This window comes from Chamaea fasciata, unplaced genomic scaffold, assembly GCF_029207755.1.
Source record: "Chamaea fasciata isolate MVZ Bird 193981 ecotype frontalis unplaced genomic scaffold, bChaFas1.0.hap1 SCAF_4, whole genome shotgun sequence".
In the NCBI taxonomy this organism is placed as follows: Eukaryota; Metazoa; Chordata; class Aves; order Passeriformes; family Sylviidae; genus Chamaea; species Chamaea fasciata.
Window position 1 is genome coordinate 71,952,521 of NW_027094089.1, and position 21,111 is coordinate 71,973,631.

Sequence of the window (21,111 nt, forward strand, 5' to 3'; positions counted from 1 at the left end):
TGCGCCGCGCCAGCCAATCAGCGCCGCGTCCGCCCGCCCGTCCCGCCTCCCGGCGGCAGCCTCCGCCAATCGTGGCGCCCCGCGGCGCCGCCAGCCAATGGCGACCGTGCCCGCGCCCCGCACAGCTGAGGGCGCGCGGTGCGCGTTTCCGCCCGTGGCGGTGGCCGGAAGGTGATGTGGCGGAGCGCGGCGCAATGGTAAGCGCGGTGCCTGCCCGGCCCTGCCCGCTCCGGGACCGGGGCCTTCCCTCTCCTCTGCCTCTCCCGGCCCTGCACGGGCCCCAGCGGTGCCTTCTGGCCCGGGCGGGGCCCCCGGAGATCGCTCATGCCACAGGCCGCGGCCCAGGGGAGCGGAGCTGCCCCGAGGCTTTGCTGGGAGTAATGCGGGGCGGGTTTGCATCAGGGGTTTGGTGACAAGAAAAAGACACGTTTTGTGTCCGTGCGGGGCGTCAGCAGCCGGTGCGAGGTCGGTCAGGTGCTGTGCGTGCCCCTCCTGGCCTCCTGACGTCACTTTCCGGGTGACGTCATGGCGACGTCATGTGACGTCATGCACAGGGCCGCGACATAGTCTGTTCTTCAGGGGTGTCATCAGATGCCCAAGTCCACTTACTCATGAAAGGTGTATGGATTGTATATAAAGCTATATATCTTATGTCTGTGTACATATATATTTCTTTATACATATACACACACACATATATATACAAAACATTTTTATACATATATGTGTGTATATATGACCTTTGATTTATATTTATAAAAAAATTACATGCCTACAGCATATGTGATTTTTAAGGATATAGAAGTACATGTAATGTAACTTAACATATAAATGCATATTATTAAATTTATTCATCGTTATCTAAATAGCTAGAAGGTGTAAATACATAAAAAGCAGGTAAGTACATGTGGAATAGAGTATTCTTGTATAGGAGTTTATTATGTGTATAACAAATATATGTGGGTATAAAGATGCCTATATAGATATTTATAAGTGTATGCAAATGTATAATTGAATATTTTTAAAATTATATTTTACATATTACCAATATATCTTTTTCTACAAATCATATACGCAAAGAGTGTGGGTATATATATATAAAATACATGTGTATAAATATATACACTCTTTATGTAGAGTTGGTCTAGAGGCACACTGGTATTTATTTTTTTGTTTTCTGCCTATTTTTCCAGTCTCTGTGCAGGTAATATAAAATAAGGGTTTGCATTTTTGTCATAGGTGAAGCTGAGCAGTGAAATACTTTTTCTTTGTCAAGACCTTTACATTGAATGTTTATATATCAACGATGTTTATATGAGCATAGCAAATACATGAGTTTTAAAGGAAAATCAAAGGAATAACAGAGTTAAAGTGAGTTTTTCCTGTACAGAATACATGTTTGTCCATAACTTCAGCACTGAGTTTGTTTTAAGATGGGAATGTTTTGACATTTTTTTAATAATCAGAAAATGGTTTGGGCTGGAAAGGACCTTTTAAGATCACCTGGTCCCCCCCTCCCATAAGCATTGACAGGTTATCCATCACTGTGTGGTTGCTGTGCGTCTTAGTGGAATGTTGCTGTGTTTCCTGTGGATTTGCAGAAGAGATCAGTGTCACTTGAAGTTTCTTATGGCCCAGTTCAGTGAAACGTTTCCTGACTCCAGATCTTGTCACCAGCAGGGAATTGCTGGGAGTTGCTTACCTGAGCTTTCCTTGGATGATTTTTTTAGATGAACCCGCTCTTGCAGAAAACAAAGGCCTTGTTTTTAGAATGGGAGGCATAAATTGTCTCAGGAGATGCGAAACACCTGTGCAGAAAGCAAGAGACCTCTAATCTGCACCGTGGAAAGGTGAATGTAAAGAATTACCAGCAGCACCTCACTCTTCTTTATTGTACTTGAAATGGTTTGAGGTGATAGAAAAAGGCAAGAAAACTTGGTGAGAGGTTGGTGTTGCTCAGTGGTTAAATACAACTAATTATTTAATATTATATTACTATGTCATTTACATTCTATGAATTTTATAATTGATACGTAAGAAATATATTACAGTAACTTAGAAACAAAGATAATGTTTAAATCTAAGAAGATTATGGCAAGTGTATGAGATTCTGTTAGAATTATCTTCTTCACTTGTTTTTGTTCCTTATTAGAGGTTAGTCTGTGCCTCAAGGACCCTGAAGCAAGAAACTCTTCTAAGGATGGTTTGCTTATGATTTAATGCTGAAAATAAGGTGAAAATAAGTTTCTTCAGCATTCTTGTGATTTTTTTTAACTTCTCCATGAGAGCAGCAACTCTCCAGGACTTTGGGTCCTTCATGATACCACCTCTGGTGTCAAAGAATTTTAAGGGGGAGAAAAAATAATTTCTGAGCTCATGTTTCACTGTGTGAGGGGGAAACAGCTGTTGCCTTTGTGTCATGAAATGGAAGAGATTAGAGCTACAACTCTAATTTTTTCTCCTTGCCCAAAGAGTCAGAGCTGCAGTTCTGGCAGACCAGCAGCACTCTGAATAGCACAGTTTTCTGAACCGTGATTTCCAAAGGACTTTATCCCTTGGAAATGTCTCATCCCATTGTTCCCCAAGCCTCCTTACCACATCCTTCCTTGCTAAGTAGATGAAAACTTGTGCTGAGTGAATGGCCAACTGCTGTCAAACAGGGAAAAAATGATAATAATAACTTATATATATATATATATATACGTACACACACACATATGTGTGTGAGCTGACTTTTACCTGTCTTGTCTTTTATGTGAAAGCAGAATTGTGGGATTTCTTTTCCCCTTCACTGCCAGTAGATAGGGGAAAAATTCTTCATTTTAACTTAAAACAAAACCCTCACTATTTTAACTTGAAGCAGCTGTGGAAGTCAGTAGAAGCTTATCGGTGGATTCCGAACTTGCTGGAAATGGAAGGGATGCACCAGGGTTGCACAGCGCCCTCATTTATTTAGGAGCAGAGTGTATATTGCTTGCTGACTTGCACAAATCAGTTTGTCCTGCCAGCTTTCAGGATTTTACATCTGAAAGCTCAACGGAAGTTTTCCTGGTGGGCTTGAAAAATTTGCCACATGCATGGATGGAAAGAGGGAAGAAGCCAAAGGTGACATTAATGATGAGCGTCTCACCTCCTGGAGTGTGGTCTTCACTTTCCTTCATCACAGGAATGTGAAGTTACACTCAGACAAAATTTGGTGATGGAGACAATTTAAAAGAACTGCAGAAAATTTGACAAAAGGAGCTTCTTCCCTGTCACACTCTGGTTGGGGCTAATCCTGGCCCCACATTACTATCCAAAAATTGATTTGGGAACTTTCCACGAGGACAAACATTTCTGTCACAGTCTTTGTTGCTCTCTTAGTGTGGTGTTTATAGAAGGAAGGGGAGTTGCTCATAGAGCCAATTGTAAAAACATTCATTAGTAAATATTATTTCAAACCAAGCTGTCGGATATAAACATACCAGAACCCAAGACACTGCTCTGAAAAAAGAGCTTTCAGGAGTCTTCAAGTATAAAGGTTTGTGTTCGTCTTACTCAAAATAATAAGATGGAATCATTCCTGATTCAGATTTGCTAGCGGCTTTGTTTTATCGTGACCTAAAGGTACAAATGTTTTAAAACGTCTCCTAGGTCATCTTACAGTTTTTAAAGTGTCTTTGTACTGTGAATTTATTTCACTTGAAGTTTTCAGTGTAGGTACTTCTGTCATCTTAGAGGATGATGTAATGTTTTATTTCTGTGATTATTGAGCTGAGGAAATTATTCTGTCAATGTAAGGTGGTCTCTTTTTGGAAGAGTAGGGTGAGTCTAACAGAATGACACTGATTGTGAGAAACCACTTCTTTGCAGAGTGCCATAAAAAAATGAATGTCACAATTTAATTTTTTGGTTGTCTGCAGCATTAGACACCACACACTTTCATTGTAACAGATGCAGCACTGAATATGTTTTTCTGCTAATGCAGAGAGCTGGGTGTTCAGACTCAACAAAAGTTCTTGATTTTCAACCTTGTGATTGTGGAAACAAGGTGGGAACAGCTGTGAAAAATATTACCTGTCTTCCAGATGCTAAACATTCAAACCATGCACCTGAACCTCTGCCAAACAAGACACTTGTAGAAGTACTGTGGACCTGCCCAAGGCCATGGGGTATGACAGACTTAGCAGAACCTGTCATCATTTCTTGACTAAGTGTATTTTTTTCTGATATTTGTTTTCCATGGTTCAACTATAAATGAATATTAAAAAAATAGTAAATAATGCACGTAAGTATGTACAGTTCTGTTTTGTAGTTCTTAGGTAAATTAGAATGTATCTTCCTTTTTGAGAACTTAGACTTTTTCTCATGTCCATGCTCACATTCCTGTAGCACCTTCTGTTACAAACTCCTGATATTTGCATGCTGCTTTTATTACAGGAAGGATATCACCTGATTCAAAGTGTGCTTTATTATGACTCTTAGTTCTTCCACTCACACACAGACATTTTACTGGCTTTTCAGTTTCAGTAGTATATTTGTGGTGAACTAAACAGTGTGGTGTCCAACTTCAGACAGGAGAGGTACTTTAGAAAAAAAGGGGTTATTTAAAATACTGCTTTTATGTAAGGGGTTAAGACAGCGGAGGAAAAAAATCTCTGTAAAATTTAAAACTCAATAATCTACAGAGAAGACCTGAAGGAAAAAGTATTATAAGCTTTTACTGTCATATCCACCATAATTTTTTGATTGTTTAGTAAATCTGTGAACATGCAAACCTTTGTGCTGCGGTGACCCCGGTAAAAGACTTTAATAGTCACTTTGTTTTTTACAGTACGATATTTTGGTGAAATGCTGTTAGCTGCTTGCAGCTAAAGTTCAGTTTTCAAACTAGTTACTGGGGCAAAGAGGAAGGAATTCAAGCAAGTGTAAAATTTCAGCATCATTGCCTTGTGGTGTCTTTGCACTGCTGGTCTGTGGATTTGAATTACAGTAAAAATCCTAAATGTGTTAAATTCAAGAGCTTTTTATAGGAGAGGGCAATTGTGTGCATATGTTTAATTGTTGAAATTTTGTGCAAAAATACATATTTTAGACAGAAATCTGAATGAACATTAAATATTGTACTTAAATTCTTTGGAAATGAAATACTGATGAGAACATGCTGTAAATCCAAAGTAAAGAACCCTGTTTGTGCTGGAACAACTGCACTGGCTGGTATTTGGATACTTACTAACACCTCTTGCCTAGTTTTGTTGTGTACTTTTGCCAATGATTGCTTCAAACTTAACTAATTTGCACTTTCTGTAATTTTTTTATAGTGCTAATTAGCATGCCTCTTTCACAAGTGCTTGTTTTCCATTCATTTTGATCAGAATGTATTTGTCAGCAATGGGAAAAAATAATTCTTTTTAATTGGTTGGAAAATAATACAATTAGATGCATGTTTTAATTAGTTTTTAGCAATTGCTTTGGCATTGGGGTTGGGAGTAGTAATACATGATTTATATCCTATTATTTTTCTCAGTATTATACTCCTAAAATTTTGGGTTTTACTGACAAAATAAGAATTGCAGGACCTAATGGAAATCCTAGATAATAATCATTTTCTCTTTTAGCTTTGTAAGGACCTCTTCATTAAAATTTAATTGCTTGATTTGTTTTCTGTGATGAATTTTTTATCAGCCTTTGCTTAACTAAAGTTTTACTGCAGTATGTAAGCTCTTTCTCATATTCCAGTATGAGAAAGGCAGCTGAACAATCGGGTATCCATATTTGGCTCCAGAAAACATAGTCATTCAACAATTTTATTATATTGAGTAGGAAAAAAAAAAGAAAAGAAAACCATTCCAGAAAGACTGCATATTGTGCAGTGTATTACACAAAGATTGCACTTTCTTTAAAATATTCCAGTTATCGGTGTTTTCCCACATGAACTGGTTATTATAATAGTGACCAGAGGGCAGAGTTTTGCAACTTGCTGGCATTATAATGGCCTCTGCTTTTTTAGCACAGATGGATGAAATCATCATGGTCACGCTGCAATCAGAGATAAAATAATCATTTTGTAAATACTTGAAGACTAGGGAAGGTTAAGCTTTGGTTTCAGTGCTAAGTCTGCTGAGATAAACTCAGAGCTTTTGTGTTAGGCTTTCTACCAACCCAGAAGGACAACAGCATAGGGTTTGTGATCTCCTTCTGCACGTCTCGTTTCCCCTGGAACCATGATACTGGCTGGTTAATTTTAACCAAAAGTGTATGAGGCAAGGGGAAAATCAGCGGGTCCTTTGTGACACAGAGAGTTGCATCAAAACCTAGGGTGTGATTTATTACTGTGCTACCCAAGGGTTGCGTCAGTAAGTGGTTTGTGAGTGCAGTGCTCTCTGCAAGGACAGAGAACTATGTCTGAAGGAGAGAATATTGGGGTAATGGAGTAAGTGAAAACTTCAGAGATGGATAAATTAGTGTCTTTATCTATGGCTGTTGTTGTCAGTGCAGAAAAGTGTTTAGAATTAGTGCATTCATTATGGCTATTCCTGCATATTTAATTAAATACTCTTTGAAGTGCAAGACCTGTTGATAACCACAACTCTGAGCTGCTGCTTTTTTTCTTTTTCATCTGTCCAAGTGTAGTAAATTTAATGCTGAGGGACAACATTGTCTGTAATGAGGTTTACAGAAGCTGTGCAGTTGTTGTCCTGATTCCCTGTCACAGCCACATAGTTAAAAGTTAACTTTCAATCAACACTTACTAAAGTACATTAAACTTCAGTTTATACTCAGATGGGAGTACATTCAGACACCCTAGCTGTACCACTTGATTTCCAACTACTGTATAATCCCATGAGTATTTATTTTTATACAAGCCACTGCTGTTAAACCCAACACAATAAAACTTTCAGGAGTATTAACTCTTTATGCTTTATTATGTGGAGTTTTTACTGAGATACATTATAATCAGGAAATAATATTGAGGCTTTTTTTTAAAGGCCTGGTTTTGGGAAGGATTTAAAACAGCCTTTGGGCATGTAGCTCTCAAAGCTGAAGTTCCTGGTCATAAATTTCCAAAAACATTGGAAAAAAGTTGGCTCATGCAAGTTCAGGTGGATAAAATACCTCATCAGTGCTGAAGTTGATGTGGGGGTGCTCCACACTGGAGGGGTCACAATGGGAATGACACAGAATGGAGCAACTGAGCTGTTCTCACTGTGTCAGAAATGCATCAAATGCAGATGTAGAAAATTTCAGCCTGTAGAAGTAAAGCTTGCACTGTCTAAAACCAGAGTAAAATGCCGGTGCTGGTTCTTTCTGGTGTTGCAGCATGAGTCTTAGGAAGTTATCAGTTCACCATCATGGGGACACAATCTAAGAGACAACACCTGTTTCTCCATGTGCTGAGATCACTTTGTAGTGGAAGTGAATCTCACAGGACCTATCATAAGGCAGTCAACACAAGTCAAACATTTCAATTAATACATTTTCATCAGAGGAGCCCAGTCTAAACAAATCAACAGCAACATCTCTACGTTGTCCAAGTAGCTTGGTATGTGAATGCAGTGTTTTTAAAAAGGATTCTGAGCAATGTATAACTCTTGCAGCAGCTTTTAATTACATCAGTTGGAGCAGCCAGATGTAGGTTTCTGCTTTCTGTGAGTTCCGCGGGGCCATGAGCATTACTTCAGATGTGAAGAGTGAAGCCATCTAATTCAGGAATAAATTCTCATTTCCAGAAATCGTAAGCAAGTTTTGGAATGTTCACATCTGTCCTTTCAAAGTGGCTGTGCAGATAAACGTGTCACTCAGAGCACGCTTTGGTGGAAGGGCAGATGCAATTACGGCGATGAATATTTGGGGAAACACATGAACCACAACAAAGAACAATTATATGCAATTATATACTGCCCCAGTTGGTTGGCTGGTAGCACATTTCATGAGTATACGTTTACAGACTCTGCTTAAGGGGAAGCAAGTGTGCCCTTCTGCCATTTTGCAGTGTTGGTGTGCCCGGTGCCGCCTCAGGAAGCAGCTGCAGGAATTCATGGGAACGGGTGGCTGCCAGACGTGGGGCTGTGAGCTGTGAGAGCAGCTGTCTGTCCCGCAGGACTGATCAAGTTAATCAGTTGATAGGCAGTATCTGGCTGTGCTGAGAGGCAGCCGCTCCTGGATCCGGCCCCGCTGTGTTCCTAGACGCGCAGGAGCCGGGGGGAATTGAGACTTCCCTGGTTTCTGGAGCTGGCAGAAACCTGCTGAGCACAAAGGCTCCGGAGGCTGCTGCTGGGGATGGCAGCATGTTGTCCTTTGCAAAGAGTCTGTCCATTATTTATGACATGATGGGGCAGAAGGGGTGGCTAGCTGAGCTAAAATGCTAAATTAAATATGATTTAGCAAAGGAGGTGGTGCAGGAGAAAACCAAGCAGCCTCATGTTTGAGACAAGAGGGCTGGCTTTGGGTGTGGGATCACTGCTCCTTCATCATAGAGAGGATGGGTTTCAGGCATGCTGAAGTCTCTCCTGTACAGGGTGCAGAGTCAGAGCAATCTCTGTAATGATGCTTAGCAGAGTAGCCTGTTGGACCCCATTAAGTTAGATACTGAAATTACTTTAGATAGCTAACCCTACCTAAAGCAGGTATTCAGACTGGCAGCTCTGTGCGTATTCTGGAGTTCATATGATTCATGGAGACTTCTAATTAAGATAAGGTATTTTGTTTTGTTTTGCTGTTGTTGATTTTGGGGGGTTTTGGTCCCCAGGTTTTTTATCTCAGTATCAGAACACTTGTGTGTGTTCTAATGGCTTTCATTCTAGTAGAGCTTCTAATTTTTCTCCTAATTTCCTGCTAGTGCTGTACTGAACTGGAATATTGTGATTTTCTTCTATAATTCTTGTTAGCTAGATAGATTTGATTATCGGAGCTTCAAAACATTATAATTTTGTGATACAGGAAGAACGCACATGCACATCAACAGAGGTGTGCCTCAGGCTGTGTGGAAATGAAATGTCTGATGTGCCCTAAAATATGCTTGGAGAAGGAAATGCCAATGTAATATCCCTTTCTAAGTGCTAAATATTTACCTTTAATTAAATACCACTACTTGGCCAGCTGGGTTGAGCAGTGCGAACACAGGAGACAGAAGTTCATCAGAATTCCAGAACAAAGAGTGAATTTATTGCATTCGCTTTGACTTTTTTTTTCTTTTTTTTTCTTTTTTTTTCTTTTTTTTTTTTTTTTTTCTTTTTTTGAGCTCACACTGAGTCAGATTTGCTTAGCAGAGTCAAGGTAAAATAAAGCTTTCTGAAGTAAGCAGTTGCCTCTTATACCACCTGGTGCTGTTACACTGACCAGAATGTCAGTTGAGACACTTAGGAGAAACCCCAAAACTGTAAAAAAAAGGTTTATGAGATGCACTTTCTGCCTCTTGTTGATACTTTGCACTTTATTAAATTGCCAAATATTGCAGCAGTTTCTCAAGAATTTTCTCACTGCCACTAGGCTGATGAGTTTTTGCTATCAGCAGTAGAACTTTATTTCTCAATCCTAAGAATCCTGCTTTTCTTCAGGACTTACCATATAACTAGCACTTCTGAAAGTGTATTTACAATAAAGGTGTTTTCAATTTAAAATCAGAACGTTATTTGAAAATAGAAGTAATCAGCTATCATAGTTCAGGTGGGCTTTACTGTATATATTTTTACAAATCTGTTAAATTTGGCCTGTAGCCTTTAAAAAGTGGTATATTAACAAACCTCCTGCACATTTTGTGTTATTTTTTTGTCTTGGCTACTACTAGTTCACTTGCTAGTCAGTCCTCGCCTCTACTTTCACTACCACCACCATATTCCATTGGTGCAAAGGTTATCTGACTCATGGCCGTTGTAGGTTTCATTTTTGATGTTGTCTAAGGGATGAGCCATTTTTTTTCCAGAACTTCAAGAGAAGTTCTGCACTGCAAAGATGTAATTCTTTGTTTTCCTGATTCTCTTCTGTAGTCTGCCATCTTCAACTTCCAGAGTCTGCTGACTGTGATCCTGCTGCTCATATGTACCTGTGCCTACATCAGATCCTTGGCTCCCAGCTTGCTGGACAAAAATAAAACCGGGTATGTGGCTTGATCATTTCAAACATCCACAAGCTGTGTGGTTTCAGCTGCAGCCTTTCAGCATCTCCCGATGAAGTATGTGATAATGCAGATCCTGCTTTGAAAATTTCCTCTCTTTACAGATAAAAATCTTAATTTTGTACCTCACGATGGAGTGCAGTAAAGTATTGGCAGCACTTAGTTGCAATTTCATTGAAAGAATTTATTAGCTCGCTAACCTTGCTAATACTGCATTATTAATCTTCTAAATTTGTAGCTTTGTTGTTAGATGCTTATTAAAGATACAGAAATAAAACATTGTCCTACATGTGGCTATTGTTGCAATGATTTATTTTTGATTCCAAGGATGGGTAAGAAACCAGCAGAAACTGGCTTTTTGTTTGTTTTCAGGATAGGTGTTCTGCAGATACAAGTTTGAAAAACAGCTTTAGCAATAATCTAACTAACTAAAAGATTAAATGCTTTTAAAAATATATTTTTAAATAAGTAACACGGTACTCTTGTGTGGTCTGTAAAACCAAGAATTTGTAATCTCTAAGGTGAAGGAGTTTCTAGAAGAGTTATTGAAAGCTTCTACAAACTTTTTTTTTTTTTTTTTTTTTTTTTTAAAATCATATGGATGCTACCTGTGATCAGCAGAACTGCAATTTTAAGTATGGTGGGTTTTGAGTAACCGTTGGGCAGTTGTGACACAGAAACCTCAGGGGCTGTCCATAGAACTTCAGTAATGCTGTCACCTAAGGTTAGTGAATGGAGATGATATTTGTGGAAGGTAATTCTAGGTGGAAACACAGACAGACTTTTGAATGCTAAGAGTTTGACTTCCCCACTTTTTCCATTAGATCATTTCCTGTAAAATAAAATGTTCTTTTTTTTTCCTAAGTGTCTTCCATCACTTTTGCATTTAAATTCAGAAGTGTCCAGTTTTAAATATACTGTTGTGACCAAGAACCTTGAGTGTTTGTCTTCTGAAAACCTTCATTGTAATTAACCTCAGGGGTTGCTGTTTTATTATCCTTTTTTTTTTTTAATTTTAGCAGTGTAAGATACCCAAAGTACACCAGCCTTTTTTTTCTTAATTTGGAGTTCTAACATGAAAACACTTGTGTCCTTTTATATGAGGACGTGAAATTGGCCACTGACATGAGAGGTTTCTTTGAGTGGAAGTAAGATGGAAGAAAGGATGACTTCATAAAGGACAGGGAGTGGGGGACAACGGGAGTTTGGGTGTCTGCTGGTGGAAGATAACACAATAGTCAATGAGGTACACACAGTAAGAAGTAAGAATGTTTATTTTACTGATTAAAATTTTAGTGCTGTTCTTGGCAAGGAGTATTTCCTTTAATCTGGAGCTACTCTGTTTATTCTTGAGGCAAATCTGTCTGGAGTACAATAGAACTCTCTTCATAAAACGTTTCCAAAGGGTGCTGACACTGTGGAGGAGTTGGGCGTTTGATGTGTAAGTTTGTATTTATGTAGATGTAGCACATACCATTTTGGTTTAAATATATATATATTTGTAGACTACTTTGTACTGGAGAATAAAACCTTGGCCTGGAAGCAATGAAATTTGTTTCCTGTAGGGTAGATGTTTACATGGAGCTCATGTGGTGCTGTACCCCTGTCCCTCTCTTCTGACGTACTCCATGCTCCAGTGGAAGTGTCTGGATATGTGGCATAAAACAAATTCAAGTGATAGTTCAGTTTACCACAGAGATGCTCTTACATCATCATTCCTGCTCCAAATTAAAGGCATAAAAAAGTAGCAATAAAATACTTAAGTGACGGAGAGGATGAATGTTGATAGTTATTCACTGTATTTCTGAGTGGTAACTTTGCTGAGGATTTTGTTCTGTTGATAATAAGTGAAGAAACATTTCTGTTGGTTGAGAGACGCCGTTGCACAGTGATGTCACCCATCCTTATAACCCTGTATTTCCTCCCCCTCATTTCTGCCAAAGTGTGTCTTTTCCTACCAAGCCAAACAGAACCTTAAACCTTCATTTTCCCTGAGTGTTTCCATGTGCTTGGTCCTGAGCAACAGTGTTAAAGGCTGGGAAAGCATGTGGAGATTTACTGTTTCATGCTAACTAGAGGAGAATGTGCACCACAACGTAATTCTCTCCTCCCTGCTAACCTGAAAGATGTGTTAGCTCATGTGCAGCAGAGATCCCCTTTGATTTTCCATCAGCATTGCAGTGGGGATGTGTCACACTCCCTCCTGCAGTGGCACTGCTGGGCTTCTCCTGGTGAACACATGGCATTTTTCAGCGCTCTCAGCCTTGTCTAAGGCTCCACCAACTCCTCCTCAGCCTAGGAGGTTCCATTTATTTGGGTTTTTCGTTCTCCAGGGAAACACTTTTCACGATGAGTGTTTTTAGCATTTAATACTGAGAGCTGGGAATATGCAGCAGGTCATGTACATTTGGGCTGTGGCTGCCAGAAAGCAGCAGAGATGCCGGCCAGACCCACACCTTTACCTGCATCCAAACAAAGATGGAGCAGAACACAAGGGGCAGAGAAAGAATAGTGCAGTTACACTGAGGAGCTACTGCAGGAGGAATTGTTTTGGAGCAGAGTTGTTCAAGGTAGCATCACTTCTGTAATAAGCAAGCAGGTTTTGACTTAAGGAGGTTTTTGTTGTGGACCTGGGATGAGCGCTGATGGAAAACCAGAGGAGCAGGAGGTCTGCACAGGCTTTTTCTGCAGTTGAGAGCTCCCCAGTTCTACCAGAGAGTGTATTATCAGAAGGTCCAGAATTCAGTTTGCTTCTGCTCAGCAGCAGGTTATGTGCACAGAGGTACTGAGCTGTTCCAGTAGCACAAAATCCTCTTGAAATGTTCTAGTGTCATCATGGGAAGGCTGGTCAGTCCTCATGTCAGTGGCTTCAGGTTCATAAATTGTTAATTGCAGTTGTAAAAGGCAACTGGTGAAACCTCTGGTTTTTTACCTGGCACATCAGGTAGGAAAATGTTTGTTTTCAGCCAAGGGGGCTTTGTAGGGCAATGTGCAATAGTGGCTTCACATTAGTCAAGAAATCCCTAAGAAGAAAAAATAACCTTGCTGAGATTGTGAGGCAAATTCAGCAGACTTCCAGGTTGCCTGAAAGGGTTAATACTCTTTTTCCCATGCAAGATGCTTCAAAAGTATATGAACAGAAAGGTAATAGTTTATTTCGTTGAGCTCCTGGGCAAACTCTTGAAAGATGGCAGTAAGAGAAGCAGGGCTGTGGAAGTTTTTCTGTTGGTTTTGCAGCATTCAGTCTGTAAATTCTAATTTTACCAAGAGTCAGCAACAGTTTTAAGAACCTGAGGTGCTATCAATGGAGCACTTCAGGGCTGTGTATTTTACCCTATAAGATTTACATATGAATGCCTTTCTACTTGCACGCATCTTCAAAAAGTACATAGATGTCTTCAGGTTACTTTATTGTGTGACCTCTTAGCCTAGAAAAGTGTGGTGGTCTTTATGCAGGGATCATTGCTTCTACTTGTAGAGCTACATAAAAGCATGAAAAAAGTGCTTTGGCTGTACAGAAATACTGTCAAACCCAAATGTGTGTGTGTGTGTGTGTGTGTGTGTGTGTGTGTGTGTGTGTGTGTGTGTGTGTGTGTATTTTGCTTGAAGTAAAACTAAAATCTGAAGCACAGATGAAAATGCGTGTTTTCTGAAACTGGAAATGGAAAGCTGTTCATGTTGAATTGGTCAGCAAGGGGTACATAAGTCAAAAAGCATTTCACTTTCAGTTTGAACACTTCAGTCACTTGCTGCCACACTTGGTCTTCACCTGCCCAACACTGAATCTTTGTCTCAGAAGTAGAGGCTGCTAAATGAACAGAGAGATGCTGAAGTAAACTAAGGCCATAAAAGAGGACATAAAATGGAAGTAGCAGAGAAATAAAATTGCATGGTGTGTTGACTGCTCAAGCATCCAGGTTGAAGTGGCCCAAGCCTACCTGTCTGTATTTAAATTTGTTTGAAGTAAGCAACTCTCAGAGCCCAGAAAAGGGCAAAGACAATCAAACCTGTGTGGTTGTGAGTTCAGAAGGTTATTTTTGGGATTGTATCTACTAGCTCCTTGATTGTATCTACTAGTGCTTCCCCACAGTGTTCTGTGCCATACTATGAGGGAAGCCTTCCTGCAGACAAGCTTTGAAGGGCTGAAATCAATCTTCTTTCACAGGACACCTCACTATTGTTCCCCTTGTCTTCCTCAGATCCTAAAGCAGTCCCTGCTCCTCTGGAGTAGTCAATATGAAATTATTTTAGTTACACAGAGAAACTGTAGGTTTGTGACATCCTTTGGGTGTTCCCTGCATTGAATTCTGCTTTTCTCCGTTGCTGTTTTACCTGTGAGAGGTAACATCATGGGCAACCAGCACAGGAGAGACATGAGCAAGGTTAACATTGGTAAAGGAATAAGAAAGAACCAGAAGAACTGGGAAGATTTTTTCTTCACAAAATTTTCTGTCTGGGATACATTATTGTAGATAAACACGGGGTTCTGATGAAGTCTTTAGATCTGGAACGTGGAATGAGTTAAATGCATCTTTGCATGCAGAAAGACCCCTGCTAGTCTTAGAACTTTGCGGCTTCTGTCATTCGTCGTCTCTACCCTTATGTGCAGGTATCTGCTATTTTGTGATGTTCAGAAGAGAGTCAAGGTGACAAATTTACAGTCAATTCAGATTGTTTTAACATAAAAGAAAGAAAATCAGTTGACTTGGATGTATTAAACCAAGAGCCTAATGAATTTATTTTATCTTTACAGACTGTTGGGGATATTCTGGAAATGCGCCAGGATTGGTAATTCTATTTTTTTCTTTCAAAATCCTTAAGATCAGTCCTATTTCTAGCATAATTTATTAGGATAATGTTGCCATGTAGCAATGAAAACCATACACATCCTTTGTCTTCAAAAATTCAGGATTTATCCTCCTTGAAATAAGGAGGCAGGATATTGCTTTCTCTAGATTAGTGTCAGGGAAATCCTGCATCTTTTCATGTCAGTTAATGTATTTGATGTTATATTTTTAAAAGTCTTTTGCACATCTTGCCACATGAAATAACCAAGGGTGTATTTCTTACATGCAAAGAAATTGTTGATTTCTTATAAACTGCCGTCTGTTTGAAATTGCAATGGACTGTTGAAAAAAAGCCAGATATTTACCATATAGTAATAAAGTAACATGGAGTTCATAATGCATTATGGTTCTATTTAAGCATAAATGTGGTTTTTTCCATCTCCCTTCTTTACGTAGCTTCTGTGCACTTTTGAATTACACAAAGCTGTTCGTGTCAAGTGACATCTGCACACAGGCTGATCAGCTCTATCTGATTCTTGACATTTTCCCATAACATTGGTTTTATATTTATTTTAATCTTTATCCTGAATTTGTTTTGAGAAGGAAATTGGAATGTGCAACAGAAGTTTAGTTGTAACATTAAGGTGTAGCCATGATTTAGAGAAAAACCTACAAACCCATCATCAGTGTTCAAATTGCTCTGTGAATTCAGGGCAGAAACTTTGAACTTGTAATTCTAGATCTTCCTACTTGTCATTGAACCTAAAGAAAGCCTGTATGATTCCCTTTCTGCATTCCTAGGCAGAACATTTTACAGGATGTCAAAAAAGCATTGACACAAAAAACAGGGTTTTGGTGAAGACCGGTTGTTAAAATGATTGCAGATATTGTCCTATTTAGATAATAGACAAAGCAGAACCAATTTTAGTGCTGTAATTGAAAGATACTGGGAAGGTAGCAGCTGTCAGAAATGAATTTTTAGCTATACCAGTGAAAACAAATGTAAAACTTAAGGTGCTTTAGGGGTTTGTTCAAGACTGAAGAGAATACCTCAACTTCCCTTGCCCTTACCATCATCTTTGAAGTCAATTAAGAGCAAGGATTTTTTTTTTCAATATGCTATGTTTCTTTTGCAATTTGAATATGGAGTGGACCACTTTCACTTTCTTTTAGACTAAGAAGCGAAAATGGGCTTTGGACATGATTCCTATCGTTTTGTGTGTTGATCACAAAGGCAAGCAGAAAGTGTAGGTTTTAAAAATGAAAATGTCTACTGGCTTCCTTTACATTTCACATCCCTGGTATGTTTAAACAACCTTTTCACATGTACATAAGATCTTAATCACAGGCAAGTGGTTACATATTTACAAAGTTGTGCAAAATAATGTTTAATCCTGCCACATGGTGATTTCTCTTTTAAGAAAATTAAGAGCAGAAAAGCATAACCCATATGATAATTGTAATACCCTGAACCATAGGAGTTGGACTTCCTCAAAATTTATTTTAAACAGATGTGAAATGGCAGACATTAATTCGTTCAGTTATTTGAAGTTTAATTAAATATATACCAGATCATGACAGCGTCTTGTCACAGGGCAGTCAATCCTGTGTATGGGAGGTGGTCACTGCAAGTATTTTATTTTTCTTTAACTGTGGAAAGTTTGTTCCCTCTGTGTTTAAAGGTCCTGCTGGTAAAAGAAAAGATTTTTTTTCATAAAAATTGCATCATGCTAGACTGGGGAGCCTTGTTCGGTTTTTTTTCTTTAATGTTTCTCTGAAAACTGTGTCTCTGATAAGGTAGTTTGTAAAGACAAAAGACCTCACACAGCAAAGGGAATTTGAACTTTGTTTAAAGTTAACAGCCCCAGCTCTGTCTTTATACTCCTGAATGTGTAAAAACACTTCAATTTCAGAACTCCCTGGCAGTTCTGTAGGCTGGGGATACCATCCACTGTTGGTGTCTGCAAGGAGAATTCCATGGAACCATGAAGAATAAAGTTTAAGTGTAAAAACATCTTGCAAATTAATGGAGAAGGTGCTCATATAAGTAGATACCAGTCTGATTAACGTTACTGATGTTTCCCTGGTTGTGTTACAGTTCCCCACCTAAGATTCTTTTTTTTCTTGGTGAAAAAGAGGCCTCCGTAATGTTCTGTCCTGGACCGAATTGGTGGGAATAGATCTCTCATTACTGCTTTTGCCACCAGATAAAAGTCTGTTAATGGAGTAAACTTAACTTTCATTCACAGTTTGCCCTGAGAAAATGTGACACCAATTTGAAAGAGTCAGAAAACAGAGATGTCTGTGCAACTTCTGTGATCTGCTGACCATTTTTATCATGGAAATCTGTGGGCCAGACCCTCTCCACAGGCTAACAATGTTATGTCTTCTTAGCAAAGCAAAAAAAGACAGGCATCTGTCCCTGTCTGGACAGCTGTGAGCTCACAGCTCTGGCTGCTGCATGACACCCTGCACAAAAGATTCACACCGCAGGTGACAGGTACCAGGTCCAGACAGCAGCAGCTGCACCTCAGCTGACACAGAGCAGCTCCTGAGCAGCCATAGAGGAGCAGAAGGACCCAGGAGCAGGACACCCCAGCAAAAATGGGGTATCCTGGGCAACTTTCCACTGCCTGCCCCCTGACTCTGGCACTAGGAGATATCGGCAACATAAAACTGCATCTCAGAAAAGGTGGTTTGTAGTGAGATGGAGGCCCTTAATGGGCTTTTCACAGAGACCGACAGTCACCCAGCCACACCCCTGCTGTGGGCAGGGGCACCTTCCACTATCCCAGGTTGCTCCAAGCCCCAGTGTCCAGCCTGGCCTGGAACACTTCCAGGGTTCCAGGGGCAGCCACGGCTTCTCTGGGCACCCTGTGCCAGGGCCTCCCCACCCTCACAGCCAGGAATTCCCAATATCCCATCTATTCCTGCCCTCCTTCAGCCTGAGGCCATTCCCCCTTGTCCTGTCACTCCCTGCCCTTGTTTACATGTCGCTCTCTTAAAGCAAAGAGCCCCAACTCTGTTTCTATGTAGTAAAATAACCTGTTCTTCCTCTGAGTTTCCCCACTGTCTGTGCATATTCTCTGTGGATACACAGATGTACTTCTGTCTGCCTTTCTCCAGCTAGAAATGTTGAATACCAGTTTGCACCTACTGTGGCACAATTACAGCATTAGACTAGGAGCAGGTGGGTCTGTTTAGTCATTCCTGAATTTTTGTTTGTTCTGGTTTTTCTCCCCTCCTTCCAGGTGAGCGGAAGAGCCCCTACGTGGCCGTGTGCTGTGTGGTGATGGCCTTCAGCATCCTGTTCATGCAGTAGCAGCTGGAGAGTGTCCCCAAGTACCGAACAGCAGATCTTGTGTCAGGAAAGGATTCGAAGCCTCACCAAGTCTCCTCTCACACCATGGATATCCTGTCTCCTGGTGGACACCCTTGCAGATGGACCAGCATTAGTGATCATAACCCAGATGAGATGTGCTTGTTAATGCCAGGTCAGCACTGACACACTCCTGCTGTAACTCATGGAAGGGTGTCTGGTGCCTGTCTTCAGTTTCAGGGGATCTCTTTTTTTTTTTTTTTTTTTTTTTTTAAAGCACCATGCAGTTGGAAAGGCTTGCTGGTTTTAATTCTTTAAAATTTCTTTTCCAGTAGACCTGTTGAATGAAACCTTAAAATGGTAAATCGGCCAGAGCAATAAGACTGCCCTTTGAGGAATAAAGAGCATTTTGACTCTAGGGGATGTTTATCAATGTATTTTTAGTTCTGCTGCCTGAACAATTCCTCTCAATTTGTAAGTGATGGCTCCTCTCTGGTCCTAAAAATATGACCTCTGACCTAAGTTACACTCAGCTATTTGTTTCTAAACTTGTAATTTCTCAAATAATCTATCAATATTTCTGTTGTTAAGATAAGATGTGAAATAAAGGCAGGGACCATAATTGTAGTCATGTCTGATTAGCTGCTGAGAAGGCACAGATGGGGGATCTGAGACACTTGGACTGTTCTCTGTAAAATACCACATGTACTCATTTTTAGAGGTTTAGGTCTCTCAGGTATGTCACTTCCCAGCTTGTTCCAAAATGTTGAGAAAAGGATTCAAAAGGCTCTGCTGCTGCTGTTGCATGTATGGAAAGTTTTCTAAATTAGCAGAGTGAACAGTTAGCTGCAGATAAGGACATTGCATGTCATAATATAAAGGCTGAAGCAACTAAATTGCACTCAACCAGTAATAAAGATTAGATTCCCTTTAATGATGCCTGCCATTAGCACTTAGTTCTTAATTTTGCCCGCTTTCAGTAATCTAGTGACTTCTTCCATAATGCCTGATAGGTGTGTGTTACATCAGTGTGACTTCATACTGGCTGCATTTGGGAGAGTTGTTTGTTTGCAGTATTTGTTGTTCTGGAAAGGCTTGTGATCAGAAGGAACAAAGCTAAAAAGTAAATACACTCAAAGGTACGTTAATTCTTGTCATTCTTGTTTGAAAACCTTATTTTCATCAATCCAAATTATCCTGCAGCTAGGGAAAAAAGTGATTTTGAGTTACGACCTTTGTGTTGTCTCACGTGTACCTGCGAATCTAAATCACCATCAGAAGTAGCCATCCAAAACTTTTCTAATCTGGGCTCAGGAAAAAAAAAAAATTCTCCAATTTGGGCCAAATAAATACCCCTGGCTACCCCTGCTCTGACCCAGAGCAGTGCAGAGCTGTAGGACTGTAACCATGCTGTGCACACACAGAAGCCTGGGACTGGGCAGGAGATGTGGGGAGTGCAAAATCTGCTCCTGTAACTTTAAATGTGGATGCTACTCCAAACAAGGCATCAAAGCAGCTCAGGTTTGGATTTCAAAGGAGCTGTTCCTCAACAGGGGGAAGGGAGATTCCTAAGGAGTCTTGGGTGTTGACTGTCAGGTGTATACATGTTTAAAATACACTAAGAATCATCTGGTAGCTTTTTATATTTAGCAGTTATATTCTAGTTAGTCTTCTAATAAATAATAGCATTTTTATGATATTTACACATTTCCTAGTCATCCAAGCTGTTCTAATTACCAGATGAATTCTTAATAATATCTGGGGTTTAGCTGCAAGTAGGAATACCGGTGAACAAACCAAGTAATTTTTTTTGTTCTGAGTGTCTGAAAACTACTAACATGGAAGAACTGTGTTGAAAAACATCCTCTGCTGAGATTTTATCATCTAAGAAGCTCAGACAGGCCTCTCCCTGTTTGTTATTTGTTCTTCAACCTTTATTAGTTACATGGCAGATCATCCTTTTGGCCTAAATGTGGGTGACAGATACTTCCTAGTTGGGATTTTTTTTTTTTTATTTCCCCCCTTAAATTTCATTTTCAGGTGATTTGTTATGCTAGCTGCATGGCGGCTCAACAAAACTATCTGGAAACAAGATCTTTAAACTGACAAACTGCAGTTGTTTTGAAATTGCTGCTTCAGGCAGGTGTTTGCCTCAGGAATAGTTCTTTGGTTTTCAAGATTTTGGCTTTGAAGAGACTGATACCTCATCTCTTTTACTAAGATACAGAGAAAATAGTGGTTTCCCAGGTTAGAATCCTAAAACTGTTTTGCTTTCTTGGCTTTCTGTCATGCAAAAGAGTTTTCACCCACAGCAGGTCTGTACACCTTTCCCTGTGCAAAAGGGACAGTGATTAAATGTGACTTGATCTGTAGTTGTGCCTGCTACTGTGGAAAAGTATTTCCACATTGGGCCTTCATCCTTTTTTCCTAAACGGCATCATGGATGTTGATGCCAAAACATCTGAAACACAACATCTTGCTCTGGAACACACCGAGTGTTTTATACCCTTGCATATACTTGGTATGGATTAATATTATATTAATTTCCATCTACATCTGCACTTTAAATGACCTCAGATTCAAAGCAGGGATTTAGGAAGGCTGAATATAACAGTGGTAATTGCCATGTTGGGAAAAGAGTAATGCATGAGTAAGAGGTGGAATCACTGTGAAGGTCTGATGTTCTGGAGGGACTGATAAGCAGCTGGGCAGATGTGACTGGTGGAGGAGGAAAGGCAAAGTGGAGTCCAAGGATGACAGGAAGATTTCCTGTTCTTGGAACAGTGTCCCTGTTCTGTGAATGCCCTTTCTACCTCCATAACCACAGCAGTGAGCAGTGGAAATACACTGTCACGAGGAGGTGAAGCTGCACTGTGATGGAGGGAATCAATGCTCTTTTAGTGCTCTGAGGC

The 21,111-nt window shown here is 40.0% G+C and overlaps 1 protein-coding gene across 1 annotated transcript; it reads left to right on the forward strand.

The window, feature by feature from the left end:
* The first annotated feature begins 147 nt into the window (after positions 1–147).
* On the forward strand, positions 148–19,347 carry TMEM167A (transmembrane protein 167A). The gene is made up of 4 exons (XM_066181942.1): positions 148–197; positions 9,966–10,075; positions 14,847–14,881; positions 18,132–19,347. Exons 1-4 carry the CDS (start codon positions 195–197, stop codon positions 18,200–18,202), a joined length of 219 nt encoding a protein of 72 aa, XP_066038039.1. The 5' UTR covers positions 148–194; the 3' UTR covers positions 18,203–19,347.
* The last annotated feature ends 1,764 nt before the right edge of the window (positions 19,348–21,111 follow it).